General features: G+C 44.9%; 1 protein-coding gene and 1 pseudogene across 1 annotated transcript; one reads left to right on the top strand and one right to left on the bottom strand.

Annotated features, from left to right (window-relative positions):
- Positions 1–2,168: 2,168 nt before the first annotated feature.
- On the bottom strand, positions 2,169–5,466 carry LOC115778070 (uncharacterized; annotated as a pseudogene).
- A 4,181-nt stretch (positions 5,467–9,647) lies between these two features.
- On the top strand, positions 9,648–14,558 carry LOC115776645 (F-box only protein 10-like). The gene is made up of 10 exons (XM_030724405.1): positions 9,648–9,897; positions 10,238–10,867; positions 10,995–11,822; positions 12,028–12,177; positions 12,493–12,629; positions 12,873–12,943; positions 13,053–13,205; positions 13,305–13,655; positions 13,743–14,053; positions 14,151–14,558. The coding sequence occupies exons 2-10, from the start codon at positions 10,283–10,285 to the stop codon at positions 14,340–14,342; spliced, it is 2,778 nt and encodes a 925-aa protein (XP_030580265.1). The 5' UTR covers positions 9,648–9,897; positions 10,238–10,282; the 3' UTR covers positions 14,343–14,558.
- Positions 14,559–15,463: the final 905 nt, after the last annotated feature.

Here is a 15,463-nt window from a genome sequence, read left to right as displayed (position 1 = left end):
TGTGTTAGAATAATTTGATAGTACTGTGTCAGTGGTTTACATGACCAGGAAGCTATTGAAGAAAAATCACAATTTTTGACTAAAATAAAATCCTAAAAATACAAAAAAAAGGCTTAACATGGAATAATAATGAGTGTGCCTCATCTGTCCAGTCTAGCAGAACAATTTCACACAGATTTTGAGTCAGTGGGTCACATGACTAGGGATGGCACAATACCACTTTTTTATGTCCAATACTAATACCGATATTTTACATTTGGATATCTACTGATACCGATACAAATCCGATCTTTTAAAAAAAAACACACACACAAAAAAAACAATTGTTTTTAAATGCCTGGATACAAGTCAACAGTTTCTCATACAACTAAATAAAAATCTTTTAGCTGTCCCACGTACAAGACTAAGGACCAGGGGGGACAGAGCTTTTCAGGCAGTGGCGCCATAGCTCTGGAACTGTTTACCACTCCAGCTCCGTTTAGCTGACTCTGTGGCATCTTTTAAAAAACAGTTGAAAACTTTTCTGTTTAACCAGGCTTTCTGTTGACTTTATCTTTATTCTTTTAATATGGTAATGTTAATATTTTTTAACATGGTATTTTATATGTTTTGTTTTGTTTGTTTTTTTGATATTGTGTTTTAATTATTGTACAGTGCTTTGTGACTTTTTGTCTGTGAAAAGCACTATATAAATAAACTTTACTTACTTACAACAATCACTCTATCACCTGAATCCTGTTGCTCCTATGTGAGAAGGTGATGCATTGACTTATGGCATGTTGCAAATTTCATTAGGGCTACAACTATCAATTATTTTAGTAATCGAGTATTCTATGATTATTTCATCAATTACCCAAGTAACTGGATAAGAAATACTTTTTTCGTATTAACAGTTTATCTGCATATTTTAACTTCCATACTGCAGTTTTTCTCTGTGTGAAACAAACAGGGTGGATGGAGCAGCTACAAAGTTCTCTTTTCTTCACTTACTGATCAGGTGGTAATGAAGGACCTCCAGCTGTTTCCCAGTAAATGTTTATTAATGGTGGTTACAGGTGAAAAAAGCTTCTTTTGGACGCTAGAAAAACATTTCCTTCCACTCCACCTGAGCTCACAGTCACCAGATCTGCCTCTTTGTGCTTGTGCAGACAGACTGCACGTAAAACGAATAGTTATGTCTATAACTTCTGTTCCCTGAAGAAGTGAAACGAGGTACAACACATATAGTATGGGATATCACGCCCTCATGTGTCCTGCTGAAGACACCTCTATTCATGACTCTAAGGCAAATGACCTGTGATGACATATGTGTGGCTCCGCCCACACATATATAACACTGTCATCACAGTCATTCCTCAGTTCAATAGCCGCTCTTCACCGAGATGGCCTCCATAATCCAGTGGGAGAGCCTCTGTTTAGACAGAGCTCTACCTCTAGCTGGATTAGCAAATCAGACAAACTGGTCACATGAACGCACATCCCGAGTGTGGTCAATGTAGGCCCGTAGCAGATGCACTCGACACAGAGAATGCAACTTCCTCTCCTTCTCAGATGTGAAAGGAGGGGAGCAAAAACTCTGAAGTTCAAATTCCATAGAGCTGTAAGTTGCTGGAATAACCTTAGGTAGATATGCGGCATTTGGGCATAGTGCGACCCTGAGACCATAAGAGGAGAATTGTGTGCAAGAAGGATGCACAGATAATGCATGAAGGTCACTCACTCGCTTTGCGGAAGCCAAAGCAAGAAGAAGCGCAGTCTTGTATGAAAGAAACTTCATATCTACAGACTCAGTGGGTTCAAAAGGGGGGCCACAAAGGGCATCCAGAACCAAAGTCAAGTCCCACGAGGGGACACAGATCTCAGTCGGCGAACTCCCTTTAGGAAGTGCATGGCAAGAGGATGTGCATCTGGTGTCACGCCATCAAAGCCGATATGACAAATAGATATAGTTGCTAAATACACCTTAATTGTAGAAAAGGAAAGACCCTTATCTAACAACTCCTGCAGGAATGTCAAAACATCCACAATAGAGCACTGGAATGAAATAATGTGCCGGTCTTGGCACCAATGCTCAAATGCTCGCCATTTGTATGCATACAAGCCTCTAGTGGATGAAGCTCTGGCACTCTGTACTGTTGCCACTACACTTGGGGGCAGACCCTTAGCTATCAAATTTGACCTCTCAACAGGTAAGCATGCAGCCGCCACAGTTCAGGGCGTGGGTGAATCACCTCCCCTTCTGCAGGAGGTACTTGCAGAGAGGAAGCTGCCAGGGCCTTGCTGCCAACAGACTGATTATTTCTGCATACCATGACTTTTCTGGCCACCAAGGGGCCACCAGAATCAGAGAGAGGTGCTGCTGACCGCACTCTCTCTAAAACCAGTGGTATCATTTCCACTGGGGGAAAAGCATACAGGAGAATGTCTGGCCATGAGTGTGCCAATGCATCCATCCCCAGAGGTGCATTGTGGTCGGTTATGGAGAAGAACAGAGGGCAGTGAGCAATCACCCTCGAGGCGAACAGGTCCACCTCTGCCCTGCCAAATATGTCCCAAATCTGGGCCACAACCAAGGGGTGCAACCTCCATTCCCTCACCAGAGGACCCCCCTGGAGAGAAGGTCTGGTCCCAGGTTCAGACGTCCTGGAATGTGAGTGGCTCTCAGTGACAAAAAGCAAACACTGCACTATAACAGCAGAAAGTGAGGCAGCTTTAGCAGGGGAAGGGAACGTGTCCCTCCCTGCCTGTTTATGTAAGAGACCACTGTCGAATTGTATGTCCAGACCAAAGCATGCTGATCCATTATGCAACATTCTGCTTTGCTTACCTACTCAGAAAATAACTTGACTTGAATTCTAAGAATCCATTTTTTTTCCTGCAGTCCAAATATCACCACCTAGTCCACTGAAACTAGGGATATAAATAACTACTGTCGATGTGCTGGTCTTGCCTGTATGCAAAGGTGTAGGCTGAGTTGGCCGCTTGAGCGCTAAAAAAGTGGCTAGCAGCTCTAAGTGATTGATGTGCTGCGATCCAGACCCCTCTCACTGATGCGCCGTCGCACAGAGTCCCCCACCCCCTCAGGGAGGCATCTGTGGACGCCACCTTGCAAAACGACACCATCCCGATCTGAGAGCTCTGATACAGCAGACCAGGCTCCCTCCAAGGGTGGATTGCTAACATGCAGGGTGCGGTTATCGTCAGTCTCCTCCATAGATGGTGCAACGCACACAGGCGATGAGAGAGAGAGAGCCCATCGCTGGAAAGCTCTCATCCTTAACAGCCCGTGTGGCACTAAGTGAATCATCGATGCCATCATGCCCAACAACTGTAGGATTGTTTGGAAACACAGTCTGCGTCCCAACTGAAACTGAGCGAGGCAGCAGTGAAATGCGGCTACTCTGTGCTCTGACAGACGCGCTCGGCCGGAGAGCGAGCATATTTCTAGTCCGAGGAATGGGATCCACTGGCTTGGGGTCAGCGAGCTTTTCTGAAAATTCACTGAGAAACCCAGTGCCTGAATGTGAGACAGGACCAGCGAGAGCTGTTCTCTGGAGTCCACTATGAGAGCCCAGTCATCTAGATAGGCCAAAATGCGGATGCCTCTGTCTCGGAGGGGAGCTAATGCTGCCTCGGCACATTTTCTAAAGGTGCAAGGAGCAAGAGATAGCCCAAAAGGCAGCGCCAGATATTCGTAGGCTACACCCTCGAATGCGAACCTCAGAAACTGCCTGTGATTTGGGTGTATAGCCACATGAAAATAGGCATCTGTTAGATCAATTGTTGTAAACCAATTCCCTGGGCTGACTGCGTTCAGAAGCTGTCTGAGTGTTAGCATCTTGAACTTGTACATTTGCAGGTATCTGTTCAAGACTCGCAGGTCGAGAATAGGATGAAGCCCGCCCCCTTTTTTTGGAACGACAAAATAGCGGCTGTACCAACCTTTGTCCGTCTCCAAAGCGGGTACCACTCATATTGCTGTCTTCTGCAGCAGCGAGTCTATTTCCTCCCTTAGTGTTGTCGCTGCTTCGCTTCTTACATTAGAGCTTAATATACCGCGGAAGCGAGGCGGCCTGGTCCAGAACTGTAACCGGTAACCTGTAGCAACGGTTTCACCACCCACGGAGAGGGGGTGCCACTGAGGGAGGTGGGCCACCAGTCGGCTTACCTGCAGCACTGTAGGTGAGGCGATGTCGCCCCCAGTGTGTCTGCGGGGAAAGGGATAACCTGCCTGACTCGGCTTATTTGGCCTGCAGGCTGAGGATTTGCACTTGCTTGCAAACAGTGGTGGACAGTAACGAAGTATTTGTACTTCGTTACTGTACTTAAGTAGATTTTTCAGGTATCTGTACTTTACTTGAGTATTTATTTTTCTGACAACTTTGTACTTTTACTCACTACATTTTTACACGAGTATCTGTACTTTCTACTTCTTACATTTTCAAAACAAGCTCGTTACTTTAGGTTTAATGCTATTGAGAAACATTTGCATTTCTGGTCAGTGCGGGAGCCGGCTTTTGATTGCGAGCGGTTTTTTCTTGGAAGGCGCAACAACAGGGTGGGGACCAGACACCCCACACGGTAGAGGGAGAGGCTCCTGCAACGCTCGCTCAGAGACCGGAAAGAGCTAGAGGAAGTTGCGCTTTACATAGAGGCTGCACGCCGGCACGGTGAGGAAAATAAATGACAGAAAATGTAGAGGACAAATAAAGTGTCTGCAGTTTGTCAACACAGTGTGTCTGCTAGCTAAAAGAACAGCTGCTGTATTGTAAGGGAGAGCAAAGAATGAGCGATAACTTTACTCAGATGGAGAAAGATGTAAGAAAGAGGTAGAAACGTCCTCCAAGGAGCTACTTTTACTTTCTTACTTTGAGTAGATTTCAGAGCCTGTACTTTTTTACTTTTACTTGAGTACAGAAGTTGAACCAGTACTTGAACTTTTACCAGAGTAGTTTTTAACACAAGTACTTGTACTTCTACTTAAGTACAGAATGTCAGCATTTTTTATTGATCGTAACACAGGAACATGTACACTCATATGGTTTGTAAGAGGCACTTTTATTGGAGCATAACAATAAGATACAGGAGGAGCACTTGATGTGGTCACCTGAGCATTTAAAACAACCTGAACAGAACTTAAGTGGCACCTTTTGTGCGGCAACAGATGGGGGGAAGCGGCATTTCTCTGCCGCTGGAGCCCTTCTCCACTCAATCCCAGAGCTAGGAGGGCTGAGGATTCTTCCTCCTGCGCACGGAATCCCTCCTGGGCCCTGAAGGTGGGCCTTTTCTCCAAGCCAACTGGTATGGAATCTGACCCGGAGGCTGTTTTCTTGCTGGTGGCACCCCCATAGCAGCTGTGGGCACCGCTCTCTTTATGGTGGGCAGAGAGACGGCGGTCCTGCGAGAGGTAGCTGTCAACTTGGGCTTCGCATCACGTCTGTGGATGATATCGCGCAGAGCTTCCATCTGCTTCCTCCTCAGCTCAAATTTGGCCTGAATAGCATTTAGCAATTGCCCAAATAATCCGGCAGCAGACACTGATTCATCTAGATAAATAGCCCTGTGGGGCTAACACCAACAGGGGCAGTTAAACTAACTTTGAGCCAGCAGACAACAGAGCTAACTAGCTGAGCTAGCTAGCTGGCCTCAGCAGAGGTGTTCTTAGTAAGAACTGAGGAATGACTGTGATGACAGTGTTATATATGTGTGGGCAGAGCCACACATATGTCATCACAGGTCATTTGCCTAAGAGCCGTGAATAGAGGTGTCTTCAGTGGGACACACGAGGGCATGATATCCCATACTATATATGTTGTACCAAGTGAATAGACTGAAAAAGAACTGCTGCTGTTGTGTCATCAGTGTTTATGTTGAAAAACTGGGGGCTGTGTGAGCGTAATGTTGCTTTGTATTCACAAGCATTCCCCTAAATACGTTTTTTTTTTTTTTTTTTTTGTGTGTGTGCATTTTTGGCCACAGCGGCTTTTATCGACAGTGGAGGGAGACAGGAAATTTGGGAAAGACACGCGGGCAAAATGGCGACGGGCCGAGACGCGAACCCACGCTGCAACGCGGCATGTGTATGTGGTTGCCAGCTTCACCACGAAGCCATCCAGGCACCCCAAAAAATAAAACATTGAAATTTTCAGCACAGCAAGCACAACACACAAACACGGTAGAGAGTGGTGGAACCATGGAAAAACATATCAGTGATGATCCACAATGTTAAAGGGAATCCATCACAGCGATGGAGAACTTTTTAGAATCTGAGGGGGTTGTTTTCTAACTCCTGATCGTTCACAGTGGGACACATGACCTGGAAGCTATTGAAGAAAAATCCTAAAATTTAACAAAAAAAAATCCTAAAAAATATATAAAGGCTTAAAATGGAATAAAAATGAGTGTGCCTCTTTCAGGGGCGCAGCTATATACTTTCTGAGGTGTATGCGGACACATTTTTTAGCCCCCCCCCCCCCCCCCCCCCCATGGGCGGGGGTGGTAATGCTAATTAGCAAGCTAATACTAACCGCTAAAAGCTGCTCCTGCTTGTTAATTGAGTGAAGGGGCCTACACATGTAACCAGAAAGCACATCTAAAGCATAATCACAGTCTTTGTGAACCTGTAGTTACATTTCTCGAGGTGCATGTAATTTTTCTTAAAGGCCTTTCACAGCTCCACTGGTGCTGAAAACTAATGTTTGACTATGGCTTTCTGAATACAACTATCGATTATTTTCAGAATCGAGTATTGTATCGATTATTCCATCAATTAATCAAGTAATCGGATAAGAAATAATTTTTCGTACTAACAATTCATCTGCCCATTTTAACTTCCGTACTGCAGTTTTTCTCTATGTCACATGTGTCAGACTCAAGGTCTGCGGGCCACTTCCGGCCCACGATCTCATTTTATACGGCCAGCAAGATGATTTCATATAGTTATTATTAATAGCCCGCGGGTAAATGTGCTCCCACCACTCTTACTACAAATTCCATGCACTGCAACAGCTGCTGGCAGGCCAAGAACTGATGTGGGATGTGTTTTCCCTATTGCCGATTGATCAGTGATCAGCGGATAAAACATCGGTCAGCACTTTTTACAGTGACATTTAAGCTGCCTGACTCCCCAAAAAATGACCAAACGAAAAGTGGAAAACAGGGATTTTCCAAACAGGTGGGAGGCAAAAGACCTCAACGCTGACATCGGAGGTAAACCATCTGTCTCTTTTCCTCACTTGCGCTGCGGGGGAAAGAGCGGATTGGTGGGACAGATACGGAAAAGATGAAGAGGGAGACCTGCACAGGTGAGCTGACAGTGCATCACTGTGTCACACAGCAGGAAACGCTACGCAGCAAAGTCCTGAAGACAGAACTCATCATAAACACCGAAACACAGACAGGGAATTTTGTAAGAGGCAGTTTCAGTCTTTTCTGGAGTAAATAGTTTCTGAATTTGGTGACGCGCCTTATTACACAGGTGCGATGAGCTGCCTGAGGAAATCTGTCAGTTCATAGAAAGTGAAGGAAAAGCCTGAACAGGGCTCCAGGATGAAAGGTGGCTGTGAGAGTCGGCTTTTCTTATGAAGCATCATAATGCGTCCCTGCAGCTTTGGGGACTGGACCGCGTGATAACTTGTCTCCACCGCTGTGTTTGCAGCTGCGCTATTTGCTGATAAACTGGACACACTGCGCAGTAAGGAAAAAATAACAGCTGACATTCTCTGCACAGCCAGTAAAACCACACAGACAGTGGAGGCGTGGAAAAAACTTGTCAGCGATGATCCACTCCTGTTAATTCATTCCTGAAATTTTCATTTGATCTTCGTTTTTCTTCTTACTTCTCATTCATGATGGTTGTCATTTCGATTTCTGCAGCCGCGAAATCAAGTGCGCGCATGACCTTAGGGACACCAAACGTGCACATTGTGAACTTTCCCTGCTGTGGTAGATTGTAAATTGCAGTGAAATAATACAGGCGCGAGCATTGATAAAAGCAGCGATCTAGCGGAGTGGGGCGGGCTCCTGTTTGCTAAATGCAGAGACAGCAGAGCTCCGAAAGTGAAGCGTCTCAGCCTGGCGTGGTGCCTTGCGATCAACCGCTAGCTAGAACACTACACACACAAAAAAAAACCCGCATTATCCGCATCCTCTCAACGTTTACTGTGTTCATGTGTGCAGATCACTTATTCATGGACTTATAACATACAAGACTTCTATGACATAACTTACCGACTGTCTTTAAATGGGACAGGAGGAGGGGAGGTGAAGGAGCGCAGGGGCGCCTAATCAGCGAAGCGCCTCTGTTATTGATCATGTCATATGCACAGCTGTTAAATACAGAAAATGCAACTAGAGAAATATTTTCCCACATCATTTTGGCGCCCCCCTCTTGTGCGGCGCCCCTATGCATTGCATATAGTGCATACCCCCTTTTTGCACCACTGGCCTCTTTTATGTAATCTAGTAGCATGATTTACCATTGTTGTTGGTGCAGTTGGTCACAAGACAAGAAATCTTTTTTTTTTTTTTTTTTTTTTTTTTTTGCTCTTGAGTGTTTTATTCGGAAATTTATTGACGGTCCCTAAGTGAACCACCGAACGTGATAAGAGGGAGCAACAGAGAAATTAGAGTTCCTGAATCCGATCAACCGTGAGTTAGATGCCGCTAACTCTGCGGAGCTTGAATATCCAATATCCAATTGAAAATAACATCACCGCGGTAACAAACCATTAGAAGGGAAATAAAGAATTAAGCGCCCGCCAAAATCTGTGCCCCCCTGCTATAATGGACACTCATTTTCCTACCATGATAAAGCAAAAGTATAAAGCAGAGTATGCCTAATAATCTGGGTGATTTCAAAATGATTCCTTTTTTCTACCAAAACCTAGAGGGGTAAGCTTTACTAGCTACACGCCGGAATAGTGACAAAAATGAGTGACAGAAAATGTAAAGGACAAAAAGTTTCTGCAGTTTGGCACACAGTGTGTCTGCTAGCTAAAAGAACAGCTGCTGTATTTCCAGGGAAAGCAAAAAATGAGCGATAACTTCACTCAGATAGAGAAAGATGTAAAAAAGAGGTAGAAACGTCCTCCAAGGAGCTACTTTTATTTTCTTACTTTGAGTACATTTCAGAGGCTGTACTTTTTTACTTTTACCTGAGTACAGAAGTTGGACCAGTACTTAAACCTCTGATTACATGTAATATTGTCTATTTGCATCGTGTGTGTGTAATATATATGTGTGTGTGTGTGTGTGTGTGTGTGTGTGTGTGTGTGTGTGTGTGTGTGTGTGTGTGTGTGTGTGTGTGATAAATGCTTAATGACTGTTCTGCCCATTTGCACATTTCAAAAACAATTAAAACAGTTAACTTATTTTAAAAATATATTGCCTAATGATTTATTTTATTTCTTTCCAATATACTTTTAACCCTTGATCATTGTGTTTTGGTAAATGTAGAGTGCCCAAACGCTTAAAAATTGCACAATATACATTTAATATTGGAATGCTGAGCTGGGGAGGTGGAATGGGGGACCCTAAATAAAATTCTACTTGAGGCCCCATAAAACCTTGGACCGGCTCTGAATATGGGCTTTAACTAGTTAAACATCGTTCCCCATACTTCAGCTTCCCTTTGGATGCACCAAGGGAAAGCTGAAGTAAACGCCCACTTTTGGGAAGCGGAAGATGGGGATCCTGGGTTTCTTTCCGTGAACTGTAAGCAATCGTCTGAACTCCATTTACTTCGGTGGCACATCTGCAATAATCATGGATTGCCGTGAACTGTGGAGGCTGCGAGGACAAAATCCGTGTCGCAGGCGTGTAACGCCAGATGGATGGCTGGTCTAAACGTCGAGCCGACATGTGTTGATGCGTCTAACTATGGCACACTGGTAAAGGGTAAGGACGTTTTGGCTAGCGTTAGTTACGTGGCTAGCTAACCGCATTTAACTGCAGCAAACTTTCATTGCAGTATTGCAGGCCTGAGTGGACCGCTATGCAAAATGAGCAGTACGGTTACGGAATTCATATGTAGTTTTCTCTATATTTTGATTTCCAGCTAAAATGAATGCTGGCCGCAGCAGCATTGGGTATTGATGTGCGAATTTGTTTTTGTTTTTATTTAATGCAGTTGTATATCCTGTTGTGTAATATTGTGTGCCCTCATAATTGTTGTGTAATGGTTGGCGCTTCCTGCTGCCTGAAATGCGCGCTTGTGTGCATGTGTGACTGTCCCCAGGTATCCCTCCCATCGCGGTGGTAACCAACCGGCGTCTCTGCTGCCATGGAAGTGGGCAGCCTCCCCGTGGAGCTGTGGAGGGTTATCTTAGCCTATCTTCCTCTCCCTGACCTGGGCCGCTGCTGCCAGGTGTGCCGTGCCTGGCGGGAGCTCATCCTCTCTCTGGATAACACCCGCTGGAGACAGCTCTGTTTGGGCTGCCCTGAGTGCCGACATCCCAACTGGCCTAGTCAACCGCATCTGGAGCCCTCTTCCTGGAGAGAAGCCCTGAAACAACATGCCCTTGCCACCCGCACTTGGACTCAAAATGGCCCGGAGCTCCAGTCCTCCGCCTGCCTCCTCTTTTTCCGCCGTCGGAAAGATCGCAGGGTTTGGCACGTGGGACCTGGATGTGAGTTTGAGACCCTCCGTGGAGCCCTTGGGGTGGTGGGGCCATATGATCGAGTGGTTCTCCATCCAGGGGTGTATGAGGAGCAGGCTGAGGTAGCGCTGAAGGTACCTGTGGAGCTGGTTGGGCTGGGCCGACTGGGCGAGGTGGCCCTTTTGATGTGCGTAGAGCAGCAGTGCCCTACGGCTAGGCTGTGTAATCTGGTGTTCATGCCACCCTGGTTTTCCACTGTTGTCTACAAGGTGAAGCAACAGCTTGTTTCCTAAGAGAGCCATGTCTCAGATTCAGAGTGGTTTAGTTTACACGGAGATGTCTTAACAAAATAGGGTCTAATTATACTTCTTTGTTTTCTATCTTGCTCTCCTCCAGACATCCTGGGGACATGTCCAACTAGATAACTGCAACTTTGAGGGAGCTCAGCTGCAAATCCGTGGGCCAGGAACCTGCCAGGCTCGGTTTTGCTCCTTCTCTCAGGGCAGCTCTGCACACTTGCTGGGAGTTGTCCTGAGTTTATTTGACAGCTGTGACTTCTCAGGAAGTGACACAGCTTCAGTGACTGTGGAAGGTCCTCCAGTCTCAGAAAGGAATTGGGCTTGTAAACATTTGGCAGCTCTGGCTAGGACGTTCCCATCACATGGCATTTCTGAGTATAATAGTTCTCCTAAAGGACATCCAGCTGCCTCCACTGGTGGATATCAACCTCCAGGTGCTAATGTTAAAAAGGAGAACATAACCATAGAGGACTGGAAGAGGAAGACAGGGGTAGATGCAGTATGTCAGCGTACAGTGATTGAAGATGGCTGGAGTGATGGTGAGCACAGCGAGGGAGAGGAAGAGAATAGAGATGAAGGGGGGACCAACCACACCAAAAAGCATTTAACACTGGAATACAAAATCCCATGTGACCATCATGGCCTGTCACATTTGCTGAACCCCCGGTCAGATGGCTCTCTGCCACTTTCCTCTTCCCCCGATCCCCCATCCATGATCCCTGAGCGTCTCACCCTTCAGCAGGAATTAGACAGAGACCCAGAGGCTCACATGTTGGCAGCATCCACACTTGGCTGCATCCTCAGACGCTGCCTCTTCAGGGACGGGAAGGGCGGTGTACATCTGTCCAATTATGGACAAGCTCGACTGGAAGAGAATGTTTTTCGTGGGCTGAACTATGCTGTGCGCTGCATCCAGAATGCCACAGTTAGTAAAATTCCTAGTAACTTTGCTTCATACAAATGGCATGTATCTGTGATATGTATCATAACAGATTTAGTGACTTGTGTATACACAGCACCCTGGGTAACATATCAAGTTCAAGTATCTCCAATCATTAGTAATTTAGCAGCAGTTTCCTATTCAAGCTGTTATGTGATCACCTTCGTTTTCTCTCCCTCTCCTGCTTCAGATCGTAATGCTGAGAAACGAGGTCTGTGAGTGCCGTGCGTCAGGTGTGTTTCTGCGCCTCTCTGCTCAGGGCCTCATAGCAGAAAATAATATCCACTCAAATGGGGAGGCAGGGCTGGACATCCGAAAAGGGGCTAACCCAACCATTGTGGTAAATGCTGCACCATTGCTGATTCAAGTCCAAGTTTTTAAAGATACAAGAAAACAACAAAACTTTGACAAAAGTAACCTAAACCCAAGTTTCATGTAATGGCATGTCTTAGAGCTTTAACAGCTTTTTTTTTTTTTTAATTTTAAACTATCTTTCTAATTTAAGTTATGAGCTGAAGATGCTTTTTTGTGTGTGGAAAACAGGCAGACACATACTGAGTGTGAATATTTATGGTATACAGAAATGATCTATCCAAGCTTTCCAGATTAAACTAATTTACCCCACCCCTCTTTACACTTCTATTTTAATCCACAGTGCAACAAAATACACAGTGGTTTGCGTTCTGGGGTTGTTGTCCTTGGCAATGGAAAAGGTTCAATCCGAAGCAACCAGATCTACAATAACAAAGAAGCTGGTGTGTACATTCTCTTCTGTGGAAATCCTGTGGTGAGGTAGGTTGGACTCTACAAACATTCAACTTGCCAAGCCATGTGTAGCTCATTATTTTTTTCTCCATTATTTTGGATACTTTTTACATTGTTGAAACAACTTCATAGGTTTTTTTTACTCAAAAAAAAAGTGACGATTTCAGTATAAAACCTACAACAAAGCTTTTTTTTTTTGGCAGCACTTTTCTGTTCTCTCTTCCATAACTTGCTTTGTTCTTTTGTTCGCTTTTTGCTTTCCCTCTTCAGTGGGAATCACATCTTCCAGGGCCAGGCTGCAGGGATTGCTATAAACGAGAATGGCAGAGGAATGATAACAGGTGTGTCACTGGATCTGCTCCATTGCCTTGTCTAAATTACACATCAGCACGACAAATGGGTTCTTCATTTTCCCCCACTGACGTACACGTGAATACATTTTAATTACAGAGAATGTGATCAGAGAGAACCAATGGGGGGGTGTGGATATCCGCAGAGGTGGTGACCCTATCTTAAGGAACAACTACATTTGTTACGGCTATTCAGATGGCGTTGTGGTGGGAGAGAGAGGACGTGGACTTATTGAGGGAAACCAGGTCTTTTGTATGTATTTTGAATCTCTTGAAAGCTGCATTGTGCTTAACAGCTCATCTTGAACACCCATGACACAGATTAATTCCCTCTTCCTCCCAATTTCTTCAGGTAACAAAGGCTGTGGTGTGTGGGTTATGTCGTCCAGCCTTCCACAACTCCTAGGCAACTACATTGTCCATAACTTTATGTATGGGCTGGCAGTATTCTGCAGGAAGGACCCAGAGAACATTGAGATCAGGGAGGGAAACTGGCCTGGGCAGGATGGAATTGGTGGAGAAGGAGGCGGTGTGGACAGGAGGGGAGTAGAAGGAGAGGGACGTGAAGGGCAGGAGAATTTTAATGAAGAAGGTGAACTGTTTGCCTGGGAGAGTGATCTGGACAGCGAGGATGAGCGCCACTCTGCTCGCCGTTCTATTAGTGTGGCTCTGGTGGAGAGCTACTGCATGAGCTACAATGGAGGTACTAAACTGATCTGTTGCATCAAATCCAGATAGTCTTTCACTATCTGACTCTAACGTTTCTCCATCTTTCTGTCCCTTTCTTTAGCAGTTGGTCTGTATGTGAAGAGCACTGAGGCCCTGAATGTTTTTGCCAATCTCATAAACTGTAACCGTGGCCTTGGCATCGCCGTGTTGCAAAGCAGTCAGCTGACCCGACTAGCCACGAACTGCATTCTGGAAAATGGTCGAGGTGGTGTTGCGGTGGAGAGAGACTGCAGGGTGGAAGTCCGTGGTAATGGCATATATGAAAACAGTGGCTATGGTGTCAGTTTCAGTGGTAATGGGCAGATTGTGGAGAATGATGTTGTTGGAAACCGTGGATGTGGAATCCAGGTTTGTGGAAGTGCCGATATCAAGGTGAGATGGAGTGAAGACTCTCAAACTTACTCTTAGAGCTACATATTGCAGCTGTTTAATATATGATTAATATAAAAGTAATAATTTTTGTCTTCAGTTAGTGCGCAATCGTATCCAGCCGGCACAGGGCTGTGGCATCGCTGTGCTAGGGCCAGTTAAAGGTGTTGTCCATGACAACATCTTGTTCCAGGGCCACCCTGACAACAGAAAAGCGTTGCTACATATGGATCCTGGCAATGAGAGCTGTGTGTTGCGGAACAACAGCATTCTAAGGAATAATGACAGGTAAATGGGAAGCCCATAAAAACTGATATTTAGCAGACCATCAGTGGATTTGCAGTCTACACTTTGTCTCTCTGCAGTTCACGCAGTGCCCATAAATCAATAGTTTTAAAACAGAGTGACAAAAAACTCACCCAAATCTCCAGGTCGACTTACAGAGCATTTAATGAATTTGAGGTCATTGCTTTTAGTAGGAAAACCGTGGTGTAGTCAACACATTTGCCTTACATGCAAAAAGACTAAAGACCCAGCTTCGATGGTCATAAGCTAGTATACTCTAAACCTAGATAAATTGGGAGGGTTGCATCAGTAAGGGCATCTGATGTAAAAATTGTGCCTCATCAAACATGCAGAATCACCTATTGTAGTGGATAAAGGAGCATAGTAGGAAAGTACAATCACTAGAAAAGACAACAGTCCGCACCAATATATACAAGTGAGAACAGAAATGCTAACAAAATGCCTGCAGCTGGATTAAAAAAAACATTTTGGGTTGTGAATCCTAGCGTAACGTTCTCTAGTTAGAAAGTTAACATTAGCAATGTATGAGCAAGCTACTGTACTTAGCTAAGGCCCACTTATTCTACACAAGCCATGCATTTTATTTTGACTTATCAGGGACGATGCCAGCTGTACAGGAAGGCATACTGAATATCAGGATACATTGTATCCACACAATGAGTATAAAGGAACTGTTTTTTATTTTTGTTCGCTGGTCAATGCTGGTGTGAAGACTGTTGGTGCTGTATTGATCTCTTTGCAAAGGTTTACTCTTTACTTTCAATAAATCCTCAGAAAATCAGTTTGGTTTCAGAGCTCAGCTTATTTTTTCCACCACAGACCCTAAAGTATTCTGTTACTGTTTACTCTAACAGCAATGTTTTTGGTTGAAGCAGGTTACAGTTGTAGAGAAAAAGCTTCACTGGATACTGTTTGCTCAGTGACAGGTAGCTCGTGACATAGAGGAAAACTTAGCAGCTGAAAAGTCAGATGTTTCCCTCAGGAATTGGCAAAGATGAAAATAGCTATAAATTAAAAAAATAGGAGTGGGGTGAAAATGAACTCAAAGTGCATCCTCTAATTACTGGTTACCCTTTTTTCCCTTCTTCATTTCATAGCTATACCTCT

This window comes from Archocentrus centrarchus, chromosome 1 (assembly GCF_007364275.1).
Source record: "Archocentrus centrarchus isolate MPI-CPG fArcCen1 chromosome 1, fArcCen1, whole genome shotgun sequence".
In the NCBI taxonomy this organism is placed as follows: domain Eukaryota; kingdom Metazoa; phylum Chordata; class Actinopteri; order Cichliformes; family Cichlidae; genus Archocentrus; species Archocentrus centrarchus.
Note: the sequence above shows the minus strand (reverse complement) of the source record. Positions and strands in the feature narration are given on the sequence as shown.

Excerpts from the sequence above, each read along its gene's own strand:
- LOC115776645 (XM_030724405.1), top strand. The coding sequence starts at position 10,283 with ATGGAAGTGGGCAGCCTCCCCGTGGAGCTGTGGAGGGTTATCTTAGCC. Across the intron at positions 12,630-12,872 it reads TGTGGAAATCCTGTGGTGAG|TGGGAATCACATCTTCCAGG; the intron begins GTAGGTTGGACT and ends TTCCCTCTTCAG. Across the intron at positions 14,054-14,150 it reads GTGGAAGTGCCGATATCAAG|TTAGTGCGCAATCGTATCCA; the intron begins GTGAGATGGAGT and ends TTTTGTCTTCAG.